Genomic DNA, 17,874 nt, shown 5'->3' with positions numbered 1-17,874 from the left:
ATTAAGAAACTTCTTCAAACTGATATGGAGTTTATCTACAAAACAAACCTATGAGCTTACATCACACCTATGAGTGAAATATTAAAAGCATTCTCTGATAAAGGAAAAAAGACAAGGATGCCTTTTATCACCACTTTTCAATAGTCTACTAAAGTCTTAAGACAGTTAAGAAGAAGGAAAAAAAGCTATAAAATTTAAAAGGAAGTGAAAGAACGAACAAGGCTCGTTGTGGAGAAGATGCCTGTTTATTGAGGAACAGCTCTACATATTTACAGAGCCTGGGGTGGTTTGACAGTTGGCATGGGGTGCTTTCTGATTGGTTGTAAGGATCATGTGAGCCAGCAGGACTAATCTGATTGGTGGGTAAGGATCATGTGAGCCAGCAGGGCTCACCATTGGATAGCTCTTCTCGGGGGATGGGAAAGGTAGTCTTTGGAGCCAGGGCCACTCCCAACAGGAAGGAATAAAACTGCCAGTATTCCCAGTGTACAAAATTATATATAGGGGCTGGGGATGTGGCTCAAGCAGTAGCGCGCTTGCCTGGCATGCATGCGGCCCGGGTTCGATCCTCAGCACCACATACAAACAAAGATGTTGTGTCCGCCGAAAACTAAAAAATAAATATTAAAATTCTCTCTCTCTCTCTTAAAAAAAAGCATACAAAATTAAAATAAACATTAAAAAAATTATATATATATATATAAATCTGAAAATATATAAATTTTTAGTCTCAAAATCATTATTGTCTACAAGCAAACTTTTAAAAAACTGAAAAGAATCTATAAATAAAAAGATATGAATAAATGAAACTGAGGTCTTGTAAAAGGAACCCTACACAGCAATGAAAATTGATGAACTACTGCTACTATCACAAACAACTTGAGTAAATCCCATATAATGTTGAGTAAAGGACAGAAGAGCACACACCAAAGAATTCCACTTATACATTCAAAAACAGGCAAATATGGGGCTGGGATTGTGGCTCAGCAGTAGAGCACTTGCCTAGCACCGGCGGGACCCGGGTTCTATCCTCAGCACCACATAAAAATAAAGGCACTGTGTTGTGTCCATCTACACCTAAAAAGTAAATATTAAAAAAAAACAAACAGGCAAATAAATCCATTAAGTTAAGATGTTAGAACATAGTGGTTACTTTTAGAGAAGACAGGGAATTATGACTGGTAGAGAGTTTAAGGCAAGTTTCTAAAATATATTACATCTTGAATAGAATAACTGTTACAACGTGGGTATGCTCATTTGGTGATAATTCATTGAGCTGCAGACTTCTGATTTGTGCACTTTAAGGCATATATGTTATGTGCAAATGTTTCAAAAAAGCTTACTACAAATTTTTCTAAGCATGCTCCACTATTAAAACATATCAATGAAGCTGGCCTCAGTGGCGCACACCTGTAATTCCAGCAGCTTGGGAGGCTGAGGCAAGAGGATCGAAAATTCAAAGCCAGCCTCAAGCAATGGCAAGGAGCTAAACAACTCAGTGAGACCCTATCTCTAAATAAAATACAAAATACGTCTGGGAATGTGGCTCAGTGTTCGTATGCCCCTGAGTTCAATACCCAGTATCCAAAAAAAAAAAAAAAAAAAAAAAAAAAAATCTTAATGGCTGCACTTCTTTTGTTCTTAAAAGCAAAACCTAAGTTCCCAAGTTCACTCTTTGTTTTTTTTTTTAGTTGTAGATGGACACAATACCTTTATTTTATTTATTTATTTTTATGCGGTGCTGGAGATGGAACCCAGTGCCTCACACATGCTAGGCAAGCACTCTACAACTGAGCCACAACCCCAGTCCAAAAACCTAAATTCTTAAGCATGGCAAAATACATCAGCTATCTTTGACTTAATTCTCAACTCTATCCACCCTCCACACTTCACGTCTCAATTTACCACATTATTTATAGGCCCAGGGCATGATATGCTGCTTTAATCTTTATGTCTTTACTAGTTCCATTGCCTGAAATTTTTTTCCTGCTTACACTCCACCCACTCACCATACACTGCCCCTGCACATTTCACCAATTTGGATGTTAACTCCTTCAAGGCCATTCCCTAGCCCTCCTTAGGACTAACCACTCCCAGGCCAGGGATATAGATCATCATTAGAGTGCTTGCCTAGCTTGTAAAAGACCTGGGTTCAATCCCTAGTTTTAAGAGAAAAATAAATAAATAACAGGTCCCTCTCTTCTGTACTGAGTTTATCTATTACCACAGAGATCAAACTATACCCTAACTATCTGCATTTCAAACCATCTCTATGAAACCAGGAATAATTCAAGCACAAAATCTAAATTTTGATGTTTCCAGTACCTAGCATAAGGCTTAGCACATGCTTGTTACTCAATAAATTTCACTCATTCATACATGTGTCTACAAATCAGGCTGTCCAACCATTTAGGATGAAGTCTAAATCTTATACATTCTCCATAGCAATGAGCACATTATAGGCACACTATAGTGATGCTATAGCCAGTAGTGAACTTGTATTGAAATTCAGTTCCATGGACAAAATGCTCTTTACAAATCATACGCTCACCTAAGATAAGTACATATGCCTATTGGAATTGCAAATGGTCATCTTCCTGGTGTTTTGAGCTAGAAGAAACCAATAGAAATCACTTAGTCAAAATCCAAACCCAGAGAAATTAAGGTGCTTGCTCAAGGTCAAGGCTATAGCAAAAACCAAGACTAAGATTCAGATCCCCTGGCTTCTCATTAAGGCACTGGGATTTAAATCCCAGAAGACACAATCCCAAACATTATAATCCAGAATGCTGAACAAAAGATCAAAATCCCTAAAGTATAAAATCTTGAAAGATCAAACTCTTGAAAATATAAATCTGGGGCTGGGGATGTGGCTCAAGCGGTAGCGCGCTCGCCTGGCATGTGTGCGGCCCGGGTTCAATCCTCAGCACCATATACAAACAAAGATGTTGTGTCCGCCAAAAAAAACACTAAAAAAAAAAAAAAAAAAAAAAAATTCTCATTCTCATTCTCTCTCTCTCTACAAAAAAAAAAAAAGAAAATATAAATCTGAAAAAAATAATCTTTTTCTCGCGGGGGCAGGATACTGGGGATTAACTCAGGGGCACTCGACCACTGAGCCACATCCCCAGCTCTGTTTTTTTGTATTTTACTTAGAGACAGGGTCTACGCTGAGTTGTTTAGCACCTCTCTTTTTGCTGAGGCTGGCTTTGAACTCGCAATCCTCCAGTCTCAGCCTCTCAAGCAGCTGGGATTACAAGCATGCACCACTGCACCTGGCTAAAAAAAATAATCTTTCCAATAAAGATATTTTACATGCCAGGCACAGTGGTGTCTGCCTATAATCCCAGCCACTCAGGAAGCTGAAGCAGCAGGATCGAGAGTTCAAAGCCAACCTCAACAATTCAGCGAGGCTTTAAGCAACTTAGCCAGACCCTGTCTCAAAATAAAAAATAAAAAAGCCTGAGAACGTGGCTCAGTGGTTAAGCATCCCTGGGGTTCAGTCCCCTAGTACCAAAAAAAAAAAAAAAAAAAAAAAATGCATTTTACATTTTTAAAAAGAGATCTGAGAAACATAAAACATGACAATGCTTCATAGGCCACTTTAAATAATAAGACAATAACATATGTTTTGCAAGCATTAACACTGAACACTTTGCAAAAGTATAATATTTATGAACAAACAATATTTGTAAAAAAAAAATATATCAAACTAGTTATAATGGTGCACACCTATAATCCCAGCTACTCAAGAGGCTGAAGCAGGAGTATTGGTCAGCCTCCATGACCCTGTCTCAAAATAAAACATAAAAAGGACAGGAGATGTAACTCAGTGGTAGAGCACCTCTGGTTTCAATTCTTAGTACTGGGGGTGGGGTAGGGGGGATAACCTTAAAAATTTAAAAAAAAAAAAAAAAGTCAAAAAGTGAAATACATAAACATAAATCACTATGACTAGAAATTGTGTAAACCCAGTTTTATAATTGCAATCATCTGAAATATTGTGAAAGACAACCTATATTTTTTTAGGTGACATCAAAAACCACAATGTGTTAGTATCACACATGCATTTGCTTGAAGAACAGAGGTGGAGAAATTTTATCTTTCAAAAATGCAGATGTACAAAAAAGACATCTCTTCATTTACTGAGGAATTTTCAATATTTTTATGTACAAGTATAATGCCCACATACTAATTCAACATTGTTGCTAATGCACATTTGCAGGATTTAATTTGTAAAAAAATGCATAAACAAATTAGAATTCTCAAAGTCTTTACAAAATTTATACCTCTGTTATTGAAAATGATGTGAAGACAAAATACAAAGCATAACCAATTATAAAAAAATGTTGACAAAAAAAAGCAGGAAAATAATCTGAAAATTCAATATAAGAAAAATGTGTTATGGGAATAGAGTATGGGCAACTGAACAGATGTAGTCCATAAGTGCTGATCAACTCTCAAGATCATTAACTATATTTTTAAGTCTTGCACTGAGATAAATAGCTGTTTTTTCTTTTCTTAAGTATTGCTCTCGGTGGAGAATGCATGCATATTCCTTTTCTGTCATACTGCTCATTTTGAAATTCTTCTATGATTCAATATAGAGCAACATGATCATTCTCTATTAAAATTTTCCATTTTCTGCACCATGCTATGTTGTTTTGGTTACACAGAAAACTCTTCTACACTTATTCAATATACAGAGAACAAGTTCAGCAGAAACAACTGGAGTGTTTCTAAGTGTGTTCTACCATTGAGGTACATCCTCCAAACCTTTTTAAGTTCTATTTTGAGACAAGGTCTCACTAAGTTATGGGGGTTTGCCTCAAACTTGCGTCCTACCTCAGCTTCCCAAGCCACTGTGGGCCACTGCGGCTGGCCATCATTGCCTATCTTATCCTATCAAGCACATAATTATTTTCAAACCAGTCAGTGATATCACTGGCCTCCCTCCTCAAGCAAATATGGATTTAATTCATTAAAAGCTCCTTGAATCAGGAATGCCAATGCAGACAGATGACACATTTTTAAACTTTTTATCCTTGCTGAATCACATCATGGATAATACATTCACCTGAAATTTCTGTCCCATGCACTGGGCTAAATGGAAAAAACAATCTTTGTTGGTAATACCTTGACATTCATTTTTAGAAGTCTTGATCACACGTAATTCCAAATCTGTCTTTATGGTATGCATAAGAAATTCACTTCTTCTGCAAAGTCCATCAAATCATCAAATAAGCCTTTTATAAATAATTCATATTTTCTAGTCACTAATACAGAAAGGAGCAAATAAGTCCTTGAAGTTTCAGATCCAACAAGGACATGAACTTTATTGTAGGTGATAAAAAAAAATTTTTTAAAGTGAGATAATTTTGAAAGTATTTTCCATTAACCAAAGTAAGGCATATACTCATTTGTCTATGTTAAATATAAGTCTATCTTCTTCAACAGTCAAACTTCTATGCAAGAAGAGTTCACCATTTAATGTGTTTTGTGACACTGGAGGAACCTTTGATTCAGAATGTCCCTGAGCTTGTCAAATCCTTTGTATTCTCTGACAAAGGGCATTTTTTGGGAAAATGAGCATGGTGCTGTATGGAGGGGCAAGAGCAGTGAAGAACTGATTTGACAGGGGAGATTTCTTGTATTTTTCACCTGCATTTTCACTCCTTCTGTTATAATTCAGACACTCACTGCATTTTTATGAACAATGGGGGTTTATTTTTTTTGTTATTTTTGTTGTTGATGATCTTTGGTACCAGGGATTGAACCCAGGGGCACTTAACCACTGAGCCACATTCTCAGTCCTTTTTAATATCTTATTTAGAGTCAGGGTCTCACTGAGTTGCTTAGCACCTCGCTAAATTGCTGAGGCTGGCTTTGAATTCACGATCCTCCTGCCTCAGGCTTCAGCTGCTGGGATTACAAGTATACACCACCACACCTGGCTGGAAAGTAGTTTTTAATCTACAAACTTAAGTACATGTTGTCTATTTGAAAGTTCAGTTATTGCTTGGTCATTCAATTAAGTAATTTTCTGTTTTCACAGAACCAATTATAACTAGCTTTTAGCTTCTACTGTTAAGTAGACTAGTATACTTAAGTTATCACTGCCTTTTCATGAGGAAACAATTTCACAGATTTCTTTCATGTGTAATAAGGAATATTTAGCTTCCCCAATACCAAATCTCTAATTAGGGTGCTCTAGTGAGATAATAAGATATGTACATAAATATATAAGAAGGGATTAATTGGGAGAATTGGCCCACACAATTATGGTAGCTAAAAAGTCCCATGACAGGCTGTCTGCAAGCTGGAAAGTCAGTAGCATGGCTTAGTCCAAGCTCAAAGGTCTCAGAACCAGGGAAGCCAATGGTGTTAACTCTTACTCCAAGGCCAAAAGCCTGATGGCCCAGAAGCAACTGATGTTAAGTCCTGAGGTCCAAAGGTCAGAAGTTCTCATGTCTAAAACAGCAGAAAAAACTCTAGCTTTCAGTTTTCTGTTTCTTCTCTCAAGGCCTCCAGCCTACTGGATGGTGCGCACCCACATTGAGGGGCACCTTCCCCACCTACTCAGATTCAGCCAGACTTAGGTATTAACCTCCTCTGGAAAGCAATCTCACTTTCCAGAGGAGGTTATACACCAAAAATAATGCTTAGCCAAGTTTCTCAGTATTCATTTTACCTAGCACAATACAACTATCATGGATATAACTGAAAATATATTAATCCCTTCCTCAGAATTCAACTTCCTACCCACTTATATAGTCTTTTTTAAAAAAATAGAATTTGCCGTTTTTCAGGATTTTTGGCTTCCAGGATCTAAAAATTCAGAATTTAATCTTTCAGTATTGTAATTCTCAGGATTTTAGACTTTTAGAGGTTTTGATCTTTTGGGATTTCAACATCCAGGATCATAGCATTTGGGATTCTGGGGCACTATTCATTTAGTGCTTTCTTACAATCCATGCAGTATCACTTTTGTATCATGTGACTTCTCAGAGAAGATGGTATGACTGCTTCATTACTTTATAGATGATTAATATCCTCAATTTTAAGACTTAATAATTTCATTTAAAACTGTGTTTAAACACATGAACACTAAAAGTACCAACAAGTTCAACCAGGAAAACACCATTTCCAGTTCCAATATCAAGCACTGAAGCATCCAGTGGAATCTTGTGTTTCTGCATCCACTTTATTAGTCGATTCATACTCTCTTCCCCAAACCTGTTAGAAACAGAATAAGTTATAAATAACAGATACAGAGCAAAAGTTACAACTTCAATTTATTTAAACTGTATATCATACCCCAAATTAAGTCTTTTTTGAAAGTGAGTAGAGTATTTGTGACTACCTAAACTTGTCTCTATTGTTATTTAGGAGAAAACACCTTCAAAAACTCAAGAGAGAACAGACTAGATTAATGTATTATTTATTAATATTTCTCTATATCAGCATTAAAATGTGGAAATGTCCCAAAACTGCTATCTCAGACATCAGTATATGTTGATGGCTTAAAATTTTATTGCAAATTGCAAAATAGTACCTATAGAATGAAGATAATTTCCTAATACTCTTATCAACTTAAAACTGGGTCATTATGGAAAAAAACAACAACAACAAAAAAAAAACTGGGTCATTAAAAAAGGAAAGAGATACTTTAAATCCACCCACTTAAACCAGATTCAACCCAGAATTCCCAAGATTTTTAGCCTTGGTTTTCTTTGACATAAGTGTAAACACACACAGACATATAGTATTTTGGATCATAATTGATTCTTTCCTAACTCACCAGATTTCTCCTGTATCTCCATATTCTTGAAAAGTTTGCAGTTCTCTCTCATAGACAGCATCCCAACTATGTAAAAAATGAAATGCAAAGCAAGATTCTAGAATTAAACTGTAATAAACTGTGAAGCAAATATATGTTTTCAATACAATATAGTGCTACTTATGACAGGTTCAAAACATTATTGGTCTTTCCAGCAGTGACGACCTCCCCACGAGAATATGCCTCTTGCAAAGGATCTCCTTCATCCCTCTCTGGAAGAGGAGAAGGGGAAACACAAGAAGCAGCGCCTGGTGCAGAGCCCCAACTCCTATTTCATGGATATGAAATGCCCAGGATGCTATAAAATCACCAGTTTTTATCCATGCACAAACAGTAGTTTTGTGTGTTGGCTGCTCCACTGTCCTCTGCCAGCCTACGGGAGGAAAAGCAAGACTTACAGAAGGATGTTCCTTCAGGAGGAAGCTGCACTAAAAGCAGCCTGAATCAAGATGAATGGGAAAACATCCCAATAAACATATTTTGGATTAAAAAAAATTTATTAGTGTTACCGAATGCACGTTAATTCAATTTCATAATATACTTGAGTCAAAAGAATGAAAAGTGTGGGCAGCAAAGTAAGTTTACATATGAAGAACTTTAAATATCCATGCAAAATAAATATTATTAATTTTAGCTTAAAAAATTACAGAGAACACTGCCCAGGGATCTCTTAAGTCCCAGACCCATGTCCAAAATTTGACAGTACAAGCATAGGGTCATTACAGCATATTTGGTTTTCGATGTGCAGATATAGGATTTTCTACCAGTACAGCAGTTGCTCACAAAGAAACCCATCTGATAAAATCTGCTTAAAGATTAAGATTAAAGTTCTAAACCAGTCTCTTTCTTTTTTTTTTAATTGGTTGTTTAAAACATTACAAAGCTCTTGACATATCATCTTTCATATATTTGATTCAAGTGGGTTATGAACTCCCATTTTTACCCCAAATACGGATTGCAGAATCACATCGGTTACACATCCACGTTTTTACATAATGCCATATTAGTGACTGTTGTATTCTGCTACCTTTCCTATCCCCTACTATCCCCCCTCCCCTCCCCTCCCATCTTCTCCCTCTACCCCATCTGCTGTAATTCAATTCTCTCCCTTGTTTTTTTTTTTCCCCCTTCCCCTCACAACCTCTTATATGTAATTTTGTGTAACAATGAGGGTCTCCTTCCATTTCCCTGCAATTTCCCTTCTCTCTCAATTTCCCTCCCTAAACCAGTCTCTTTCCTGGGATGTCTCCACTTCGCCCTGTGAAAATTTAGTACTCCGCTTAAGTCTTCTCTCAATCATTTTACATATACACCCCTGTCATTTTCCTATACATCTCAAGAATCCCTACTCCCTCTTACCTCTCCAAATTATTTCTCATCCTAACTTTTTTCCACATTTTCATTCGTCTAATAATTCACTGAACAATTACTGAACGTCTGTTTTGTTTTTTGCAGTACTGAGGATGGAATCCAGGATAGCTTTACCACCAAGCCACAGCCTCAGGCCTTTTCATTCTCCTTAAGTTGCCCAGGCTGGCCTCCAACTCGCGATGCTCCTGCCTCAGCCTCCGCTGGGATGGCGGACGCGGCAGGTCACTTTCTCCGACGGCAAGCCGCCGCCTCTCACCCCCGCCTCCTCCCTCGCTCGCTCGGCGGGTCTCCTTCGCCTATCCTCGCCGGCGCCTAAGGTCCCGACCGTCTCAACCCCAGGTCCCCAGGTGGTCCCTCGGCCCCTCACTCGCCGCCTCACCCCAGGATCCCTAAATGGCCTCCCCAAAAGCTTTCAGAGCCCGTCCCGCACCCAAGCCCCTCTTGCTCCACGCGGGTAAAGACAGGCTAACGGCCCCCGGCAAGCCCCTCACCGCCCTGGGCCTCGCCGTCACGCCCCCACCCCCGGGCCCCGCCCCGCCGACCCCCGCCCGGGCCCAGGCCGGCCAGCGCAGTTCGCCCTCCCTATCCCGCGCCATACTCACTGCTCTCGGGTCCCCAGTGCCGACGGGACGAAGCCATCCTTCGCGGAACTACCCTCTCGGGACCGCGCCGCCGCAGCGCCGCCGCCGTCAGCGCCCGCGCTCATCTCGCTCGGCGACCCAGTCGGCCGTTAGGGTCGCCATAGAGACGTGGCACGGGCAGAGCGGACGCCCGGACTTGGCACCTCTAGGCGGCGGGAGGCCGCCTTCTCCACTGCTCCGGGCCCGGCGCTGGGGCGCCAGTGGGCGGGGCTGGAAGTGCGGCTGCTTCCAGGCTTTTCTAGGTGCCCCCAGCACCGCGTAAGCGGGCAGAGCTTCGGCTTCCACCCTGAGGGCTCCGCCGCCGTCGGAGGTACTCGCTTCGTTTAAGTTTCAGCGCGACCTCATCTGTAGACTGCTCTTTGCAAGAGAGCACTCGAAACATTGCATTTTGGAAAACGGCGGGAAAAGGAGGCCACAGAAACACTTAAAGCCGATGCTTCGCCACCCAAATGCTCATTTCCTCGTAGCTGCACGTCTTGGGCAGATCTGGGAATGGTGTGGAACAGTTCCTCACGTTATCCGCTTCCAGCCACAAGGCCAATTTCGTTTGTGGCCGGAATTCTGGCTCAGAGTAAGCACTCTGACCATTTCTGACTTGCTGTCATCCGTGGACGTGGGGTTTATGACCAAGGAAATGAACGCCCTACGACTCTGGTAGTACACCAGCCACCAGGAGCAGTTCGTTGTGGCAGAAAAGGTACTGACCATAGTGAGTCAGGAAGCCTGGGTAGGTGTCAGCTCTGTCATAACCAGGCACCTGGACTTGTCAAAAACCTCTGCTTCAGTTTGCCCACCATACCATACTCCAAACAGATGGGGGACTTGTTCTACAAAATTGCTCCACGTGTGAAACTGAGGTTAGGTGTGCCACTTGGTCTAGCTGCCATTAATAGTTCCACAGTAAAATGCCAGAAAGTCTACGAGCAAAGAGTCTGGGATTATTTTCTGCAGTAAGAATGAAATATTTGTGGGCCAGTGTCCTAGGCGAGGACCTCTGAGGCCTCCACCAAGGCTGCCTTCCAACTAAAATAAGATGTTCCCAAGGCCATGTTTCTGTTGCTTAGGCAGACAGAAGTCCAATAACAAGTCCCTGGAGGTAAACAGTGTCAACAGTTGCCTTATAGCTCTCAGAAGTCTGAATGTGCATACTGCCTAATATCTTAAGGCAACCACTGGTGGTAGCATAAAGAAAAAGGCAGATGAGAATCCATGTACATGGTGATTAAGGAACTTAAAGAGCATAAGTAACCTTATTACAGAGCAATAAAACCACCGGATACCATGGCCAATTGGTGCCGCCCTGGGCAAATGGTTGTTTTGATCTTTCCTAGACTGGATGCTAGAGAAAGGGAACTTGAGTGTGCTGAGTGGGTCTTAAAAAGTTGTAGGTGCCAATTAAGAAGTACTCATGACAGGTAAGGCGATCTTTAGCCTTAAGTACTAACAGTCTTGTTAGTACTTAAGATGTTTTGTTGTGTGTAATGAAAACTGTAAACAGTTGTTGGTATGGAGTCCTGGAAAAACCCATGATTTATAGAGTTCCTTCCCTAACTCCAGGCAGGATTATTCTGGCTGTTTAGTTCCAAAGGCTGTGTGGGGCACCACCTCTGATCACCCAGGGCAACAGGATTCTTGGTAGGAGAAGGAAAAGCTCAGTCAAGCAAACTAACCATCACCAGGGAGAAGCAGGAATGTACAAAGGAACACAGTCCTGCCTATTGGGTGCTAGTTACACAAGGCAGGAGAGAACTTACAGTACTTGGGGTTGCCTCTCTGCTTCTGCTTCTGCTTCTGTTTTCTGATCCCTGCAGACTGGCATCCTACTCAACCACACCTCTTATGAAACTGCACTTCTAAGAGTTCTCAAGCACTTCCCAGTTGGCACAGCTCAGGGTCAAGTTCAGGATTTTCCCTTTCCTGGCTCTGTAACAGTCAGTACTGAACAAACACACTTCCTGAAAAACCCTTCTTATTTTCTCACCACCTCCTGCTCTAACTTTTGAAAAGGGGTATTGGACACCAGCTTTAGAGTTGGATCCCCAGGTTTTGAGCCCTAGACTGACCATGCATAAGCATGGGCAAATTTCTTAATTTCTCAGGACATCAGTTTGCTCATGCTTATGACAAGGACAATAATAGCCATATCACATGATATGGCTTTAGAGAATAAATTAAATCAGGTCAGTCAAATCCTGCCTGGTACCCAGTAAATGCTCAGTAAATGTGAACTTGGTTTCTTCACCTACAAAAATGGGATTTAAAATGGGTCTACATCAGAGAGTTTTTAGATGAAATCAATATACTGTATGTAAAGAATTTAGAACAGGGTCTACATATATTCAGTGGTTAATAAATGTTAGCTATCATTCTTATTACAGGTTGAGCATCCCTAATCCAAAATGCCCCCAAATCTGAAATATTGCACTCAAAAATTTCAGATTTTAGCTGGATGCAGTGATACACATCTGTAATCCCAGCACCTTGGTAAACTGAGTCAAGAGGATCACAAGTTCAGGCCTGCCTCATCAACTTAGCCAGGCCCTAAGCTACTTAGCAAGAGGCTATCTCAAAATAAAAAATAGAAAGGACTGGGGATGTGGCTCAGTGGTTAAGTGTCCCTGGATTCAATCCCTGATTAAAAAAAAAAAAAAAGTTTCAGATTTTGGAGCATTTTGGATTTCAGATTTTTGGATTAAGGATGCTCAACTACTAAAGTCTATGCAAATATTCCAAAATCCAAAAACTCCAAAATCTGAACTACTTCAGGTCTCAAGCATTTCAGATAAGGGACACTTATCCTATAGTGATTTCCAATTACAACATCTGCCCTAGCTCCAGACATCCCTTGCAGCTTGTTACATTAAACTCAATGAAACCAAGCTCACTTGCACCATCCCCTCCCCAGTCCCCATGCCTCCAAACACTCTCTTACTTGTTCTGTACACAGTTGCTGCCTGACCACCTACAATGTCACCCAGAGTGGGTCCTTTCCTCCCTGCACAGTCTCCTCCCTCTCTGGTTTCAGACACTTCTCCATGCCCTACCTTCTGACCACACAGGCTCACAGTTCACTGGGGCCATTAGCACCATTAGCAACAGCTTCCAAATAAACCTCCCTAGAACCATTTCAGCACTAAGCCCCTTGGCAGGCTCCAGTTCTACCTAGCTCTCCTCTGTTCCTCCAGAGAGGCCTCAGGATGCAACCAGCCTTCCTCTCCTTCAGTGCCTGACATCACTCACTCCTTTCCCTTCTTTTACCTGCCTGATCGCAGACTGTGGAGTCAAGAAGACTTGAACTTCAATCACAACTTAGTTCATTTCAAGAATGACCTTAGGCAAGTTACTTAATTTTTAAGTCTGTTTCCTCAGCTACACCATGGACATAATCCAAATGAAACTGGACTTTCTTGTTCCCATCCTGAGACCCATCATCGTGGAGAGTGGCATTCCTGTGCATGTATGCTGCAGACATTCATTTTGTATATATACAAATGGAATCTTACATCTGCAGTGTTTGTCACTTGCATCTTCATTTAATGAACTGTGGTAATATACTTGGACGTTTTTTATTGTCAATGCCTATAGATCTCTCATCTTTTAAACTATATCATAATAATAGAAATGACAGCTAACAGCTGTTACGCCTTTGGAGATGGCCAATGTCCTCCCTTGAATGTAATGTATTCCTTGCTTTATGCCCAAAGCTTCTCAGTTCAGATAGCCCACATTCTTTCTTGAATGTGCTTCTGCTTTCCTAAATCAACTTCTGTGTCTCTGAAAAAGAAACGAAGTCTAACAAACCTCAGGCTGCCACTAATCCAGGAACTGTGTTAAACATATCCAATCTTATTATCTCAGTGACTCCTGAAAATAGCTACACAAGGTAGACACTAGTATTATACTCATTTCAAAGATAAGCAAACCAGAGGCTGAGGCAGGAGTTCAAAGCCAGCCTCAGCAACAGTGAGGTGCTAAGCAACTCAGTGAGACCCTGTTTCTAAATAAAATACAAAAAAGGGCTGGGGATGTGGCTCAGTGGCCTAGTGCTACTGAGTTCAATCCCTGGTACTAAAAAAATAAAAAGATAAGCAAATCAGGGCACTGAGAAGTTGCCCAAAGTCACATGATGAGTGCCAAAGCTGAGACTGGAACCCAATCAATGGGTTCTAACCTAAAGCCTTCAATTGTAACCACTAATGTACATAGGCATGCTCTCCCCATCAATATGGATGCTTTGCCAAAGATTTTCTTGAGGAAGAAACCAAGAGAGACTATATCTGCACATATAATACCAGATCCTAACAATTCTTCATCCCCATCTCTCTCTGTCTCCAAAGTTCAGAATCTCATTGAACTGCTCATCTCTTCTTCCTATTTCTCTTTTTCCAAACTCTGCCAGTACATCTGGCTATCTTCCTCTTTCATCTTCTATAAACCATGTTGTTTCTTGAATCAGTAACCAAGGCACTTCCTTATTAGCAAGCCCACACTTTTTATCAGTTTTCTTCTCTCTTCATCCCCCTACAGCCAGCTACCTGCTGATCAAACAAGCCATTTTCTTTGGGACTGTCATATTTTTTTTTAATTTTTGCATTACTGTGGATTAAACAAGGGATGCTCTGCCACAGAACTACATCCACAGCCCACCTGCTTTTTAATTCATTTTTTTTTTTTTTGAGACAGTGTCTTGCTAAGTTGGCCAGGCTGTCCTTAAACTTACAATCCTCCTGCTTCTAATTCTCAAGTCACTAGGATTACAGGTAATCACCACCGAGCCCACCTTTTGCACCTTTTCATGCAACATTTACTCAATGATTATGTACTGGGGGCTGGGGCTGGGGCTCAGGCTCAGTGGTAGAGCGCTTGCCTCACACGTATGAGGCACTGGGTTCAATCCTTAGTGCCACATAAAAATAAAATTAATAAACAATTATGTATTGGGTAGCCTAGCGCGAGCAAGGCCCTGGGTTTGATTCCCAGCACCATAAAAAAATAAATAAAATAAATGTATTGTGTCCAATTACAACTAAAAATTTTTTTTTTCTTAATTTCAGAACAGGCTGGTGGAGAGGAAAAGACAATACAGAGGAAAAATGAACAAAACTGATGATTCTACTTGGCGATTAAGTGACAAAGGGAAAAGTAAAACAGGAAAGTAAGATTGAGAATATGGTGAGAGGATGGTGGTGCTGATTAGGAAGGGCTCTCTGAGGGTTGGCACTGGGTGAAAGCCTGACCCAGGCTGTCAACAGTTGTATTCCCAGGGAGCAGAATGTGGACTAAGTAGGGAGTGGCTCAGGATCAACAACACCTGCTGAGGAAGAAGCAGCAGCCAATGGGTGGAAGAAGTGGTTGGGCTGGAGTACAACAGAGCTCCAGCAAACCCAATTTCTACCCACCCTGGAGCTGGAATGACCCTTTAACTTGCTTGCCTAGCAGGTGTGAGGCCCTGAATTAAATCCCCAGTAGAGTCATGGAGACAGCAAGTGCAAAGCCCCTGAGACAGAATGAGCTAACGAGATCCAGAACATAGGAGACTAGTGTCGCTGAAGCTGTGTAAACAAAGGGGACATTAGCAGAGAACAAAATTAGAGGAACCAGTGTGGTGGTGCAATCTGTAATCCCAGCAACTCGGGAGGTTGATACAGGAGGATCGCAAGTTCAAAGCCAGCCTCAGCAATGGCAAGATGCTAAACAACTCAGACCCTGTCTCTAAAGAAAATACAAAATAGGGCTTGGGATGTGGCTCTGGTTCAGTGCCACTGAGTTAAATCCTTGTTACCAAAAAATAAAAATAATAAAAAATAGAGAGGATTGTAGCGGCCAGGTTACTACAAGGTTTGTGGTTTGACCCAGAATCATCATGATTTAAACTTTACATTTAAATGTTGTCATGGGGGCTGAGGTTGTAGCTCAGCGGTAGAGAGCTCGCCTAGCACGTGCAAGGCCCTGGGTTCGATCCTCAGCACCATATAAAAATAAATAAAGATATTGAGTCCAACTACAACTAAAAATTAAATATTTTTTAAAATGTTGTCATGACCTTTTGGGCTGCTCTGTTAAGAATAGATTTGGCAGAGAAGAAGTTAAAGGCAAAAGCCAGAATGAGGAGTTTCTCAAACCTATCATCACTGACATTCTCTGGAAGGGGATAATTCTTTGTTATGGATACTTTTCAGAGTGGTGGGCCCCTCCCCTGAGTTAAACATCAGAAAATGTCTCCAAATATTGCCAAGTGTCCTTTGAACAGGCAAAACTGTCACCAGTCGGGACTCCCTGAGTTAAAGGTGCAAGGTTTCTTGTTGTTTGTGTTGTTTGGTTTGGTATTAGGGACTGAACCCAGGGTGCTTAACCACTGAGCCACATTCCCAGCCCTTTCTTATTTTTTTATTTTGAGGCAGAGTCTTGCTAAATTGCTTAGGGCTTCACTAAATTGCTGAAGCTGGCTCTGAACTTGCCATTCTCCTGCCTCAGCTTCCTGAGTCACTGGAATTTCAGGAATGTGCCACCACACCCAGCAGAGGTGTTTCTGTAACCAGGAAAGAGATGATGGTGGTTTGTGTCAGGGTAGATGTGCTAATGGTGAATTGTAGCATTCTGGATATAGTTTAAAGACTATGGTAGCTGATCAAAACATAGGGTGTTAAGAGAAAGGGAAGTATCAAGGATGAGTGCAAGGTTTTTGACTTGAGTAACTGACAGAAAACAATTCTGTTGGCAGAGCTTGAAAAGGGTGTGAGAAGCTGGGTATAGTGGTTCATGCCTGTGATCCTAGCTGTTCAGGAGACTGAGGCAGAAGGTTTGCAGTTCAAGGCCAGCCTGGGCAATTTAGCAAGAACTGATCTCAAAAATAAAAAGGACTGGGGATGTAGCTCAGTGGAGGAATGCCCAAGATTCAATCCCAGGTACAAAAAAAAAAAAAAGAAGTGTGAGCAAAAGAGCTTTATATGGAATCAGTTTTGAACATAGAAAATTGAACAAATTGAAAATAATGATTAATAATGTTAGCTCCTTCCTGGAGTTTCTTTTTTCTAACTTTTAAATATATATGCTGAGAATTTAACACAGTGGTGCTCTACCACTGAAACACATTCCCAGTCCTTTTTTTAAAAAATTTTTGAGACAGGGTCTCCCTTAATTGCTGAGGTCAACCTCAAACTTGTGATCCTCCTGCCTCAGGCTTCCTGAGTCACTGGTGATTACCTCCACTTTGATAATTTTCACTGTTATTTTTTATTCTTCTTTCCATAATTTTTCATTAATTTTGTGTTCTTTTGTACCCAGAACTCAATTGCTTCTTTCTTCTTTCGCTACTACCACCATTCACTTTTTAAAAAGTGTATAGCAAATTATGGTATTCAAAGTGTTTTCATATGCATTATTTGATCCTCACCACATTCCTGGGGAAAGGCAAGGCGCACATGCACATGTTTATCTCCAGTTTCCAGCTGAAGGAAAACCTACTGTGTACCACACTAACTACACAAAGGCTTCAGAGAGAGCACCACTTCTAAACCCCGACCCTCTTGCCACCATCATCCCGAGTCCACCGTTCTGTCTTCCTGTGCCTTCTCCCTCTCCTCGGCACTTCAGTCTCAACCTTGCAGACGGGGTGGTGACGTTAAAGTTGAAATCAATCTTGTCACTCAGGTGTCAAACCCGAAACCATTCAACTGCCTGAATCATCTCCCGTCTTTCATTCTTCAGCTCGGTAGATATTGGCTTTAATACTAAGTTTCATTTGCCGAAGGGACAAACTGGGGAAAGCAAGGGCTGTACAGAGGAGCGGGCGTCCGAGGTGTGGCGACATGGAGCCCGGTCTTTGCCACTCACTATCCAGTGCTTTCCAGCCCTGGCCCCGCCCTCGCCCCGGGCCCGCCCGCCCCCGCCCCGGGCCCGCCCGCCCCCGCCCCGGGCCCGCCCCCGACCCGCCCCCGACCCGCCCCCGACCCGCCCCCGACCCGCCCCCGACCCCCCAGCCGCCTGCATTTCCCAGGATTCCCAGGGGCTGGGCGGCCGGAA

At 41.4% G+C, this 17,874-nt stretch overlaps 1 protein-coding gene and 1 pseudogene across 7 annotated transcripts in view; one reads left to right on the top strand and one right to left on the bottom strand.

Moving 5' to 3' along the window:
* Eef1akmt2 (EEF1A lysine methyltransferase 2) overlaps nt 1-9,973 on the bottom strand; it is an 80,438-nt gene extending 70,465 nt beyond the window's left edge. For 5 of the 7 annotated variants that reach the window (XR_003582005.2, XR_003582006.2, XM_027930058.2 and 2 more), the window contains exons 1-3: nt 9,814-9,973; nt 7,802-7,867; nt 7,122-7,236 (exon numbers count right to left, since the gene is read on the bottom strand). Coding sequence is in view for 5 of the 7 variants with exons in the window: in XM_027930058.2 (XP_027785859.1) it covers nt 7,122-7,236; nt 7,802-7,867; nt 9,814-9,917 (285 nt within the window). In the remaining 2 variants the exon portion in view is untranslated. Of the gene's footprint in view, nt 1-7,117; nt 7,237-7,801; nt 7,868-9,813 lie in introns of those variants that run through there. The other 2 variants (XM_027930057.2, XM_027930060.2) reach the window with 2 other exon arrangements.
* On the top strand, nt 8,005-8,329 carry LOC114088446 (small ribosomal subunit protein eS27-like; annotated as a pseudogene).
* Nucleotides 9,974-17,874: the final 7,901 nt, after the last annotated feature.

The sequence above is a fragment of the Marmota flaviventris genome, chromosome 4 (genome assembly GCF_047511675.1).
Source record: "Marmota flaviventris isolate mMarFla1 chromosome 4, mMarFla1.hap1, whole genome shotgun sequence".
Taxonomy (NCBI): Eukaryota; Metazoa; Chordata; class Mammalia; order Rodentia; family Sciuridae; genus Marmota; species Marmota flaviventris.
The sequence above is the reverse complement of the archived record's forward strand: the minus strand, read 5'-3'. Positions and strand labels throughout refer to the sequence as shown.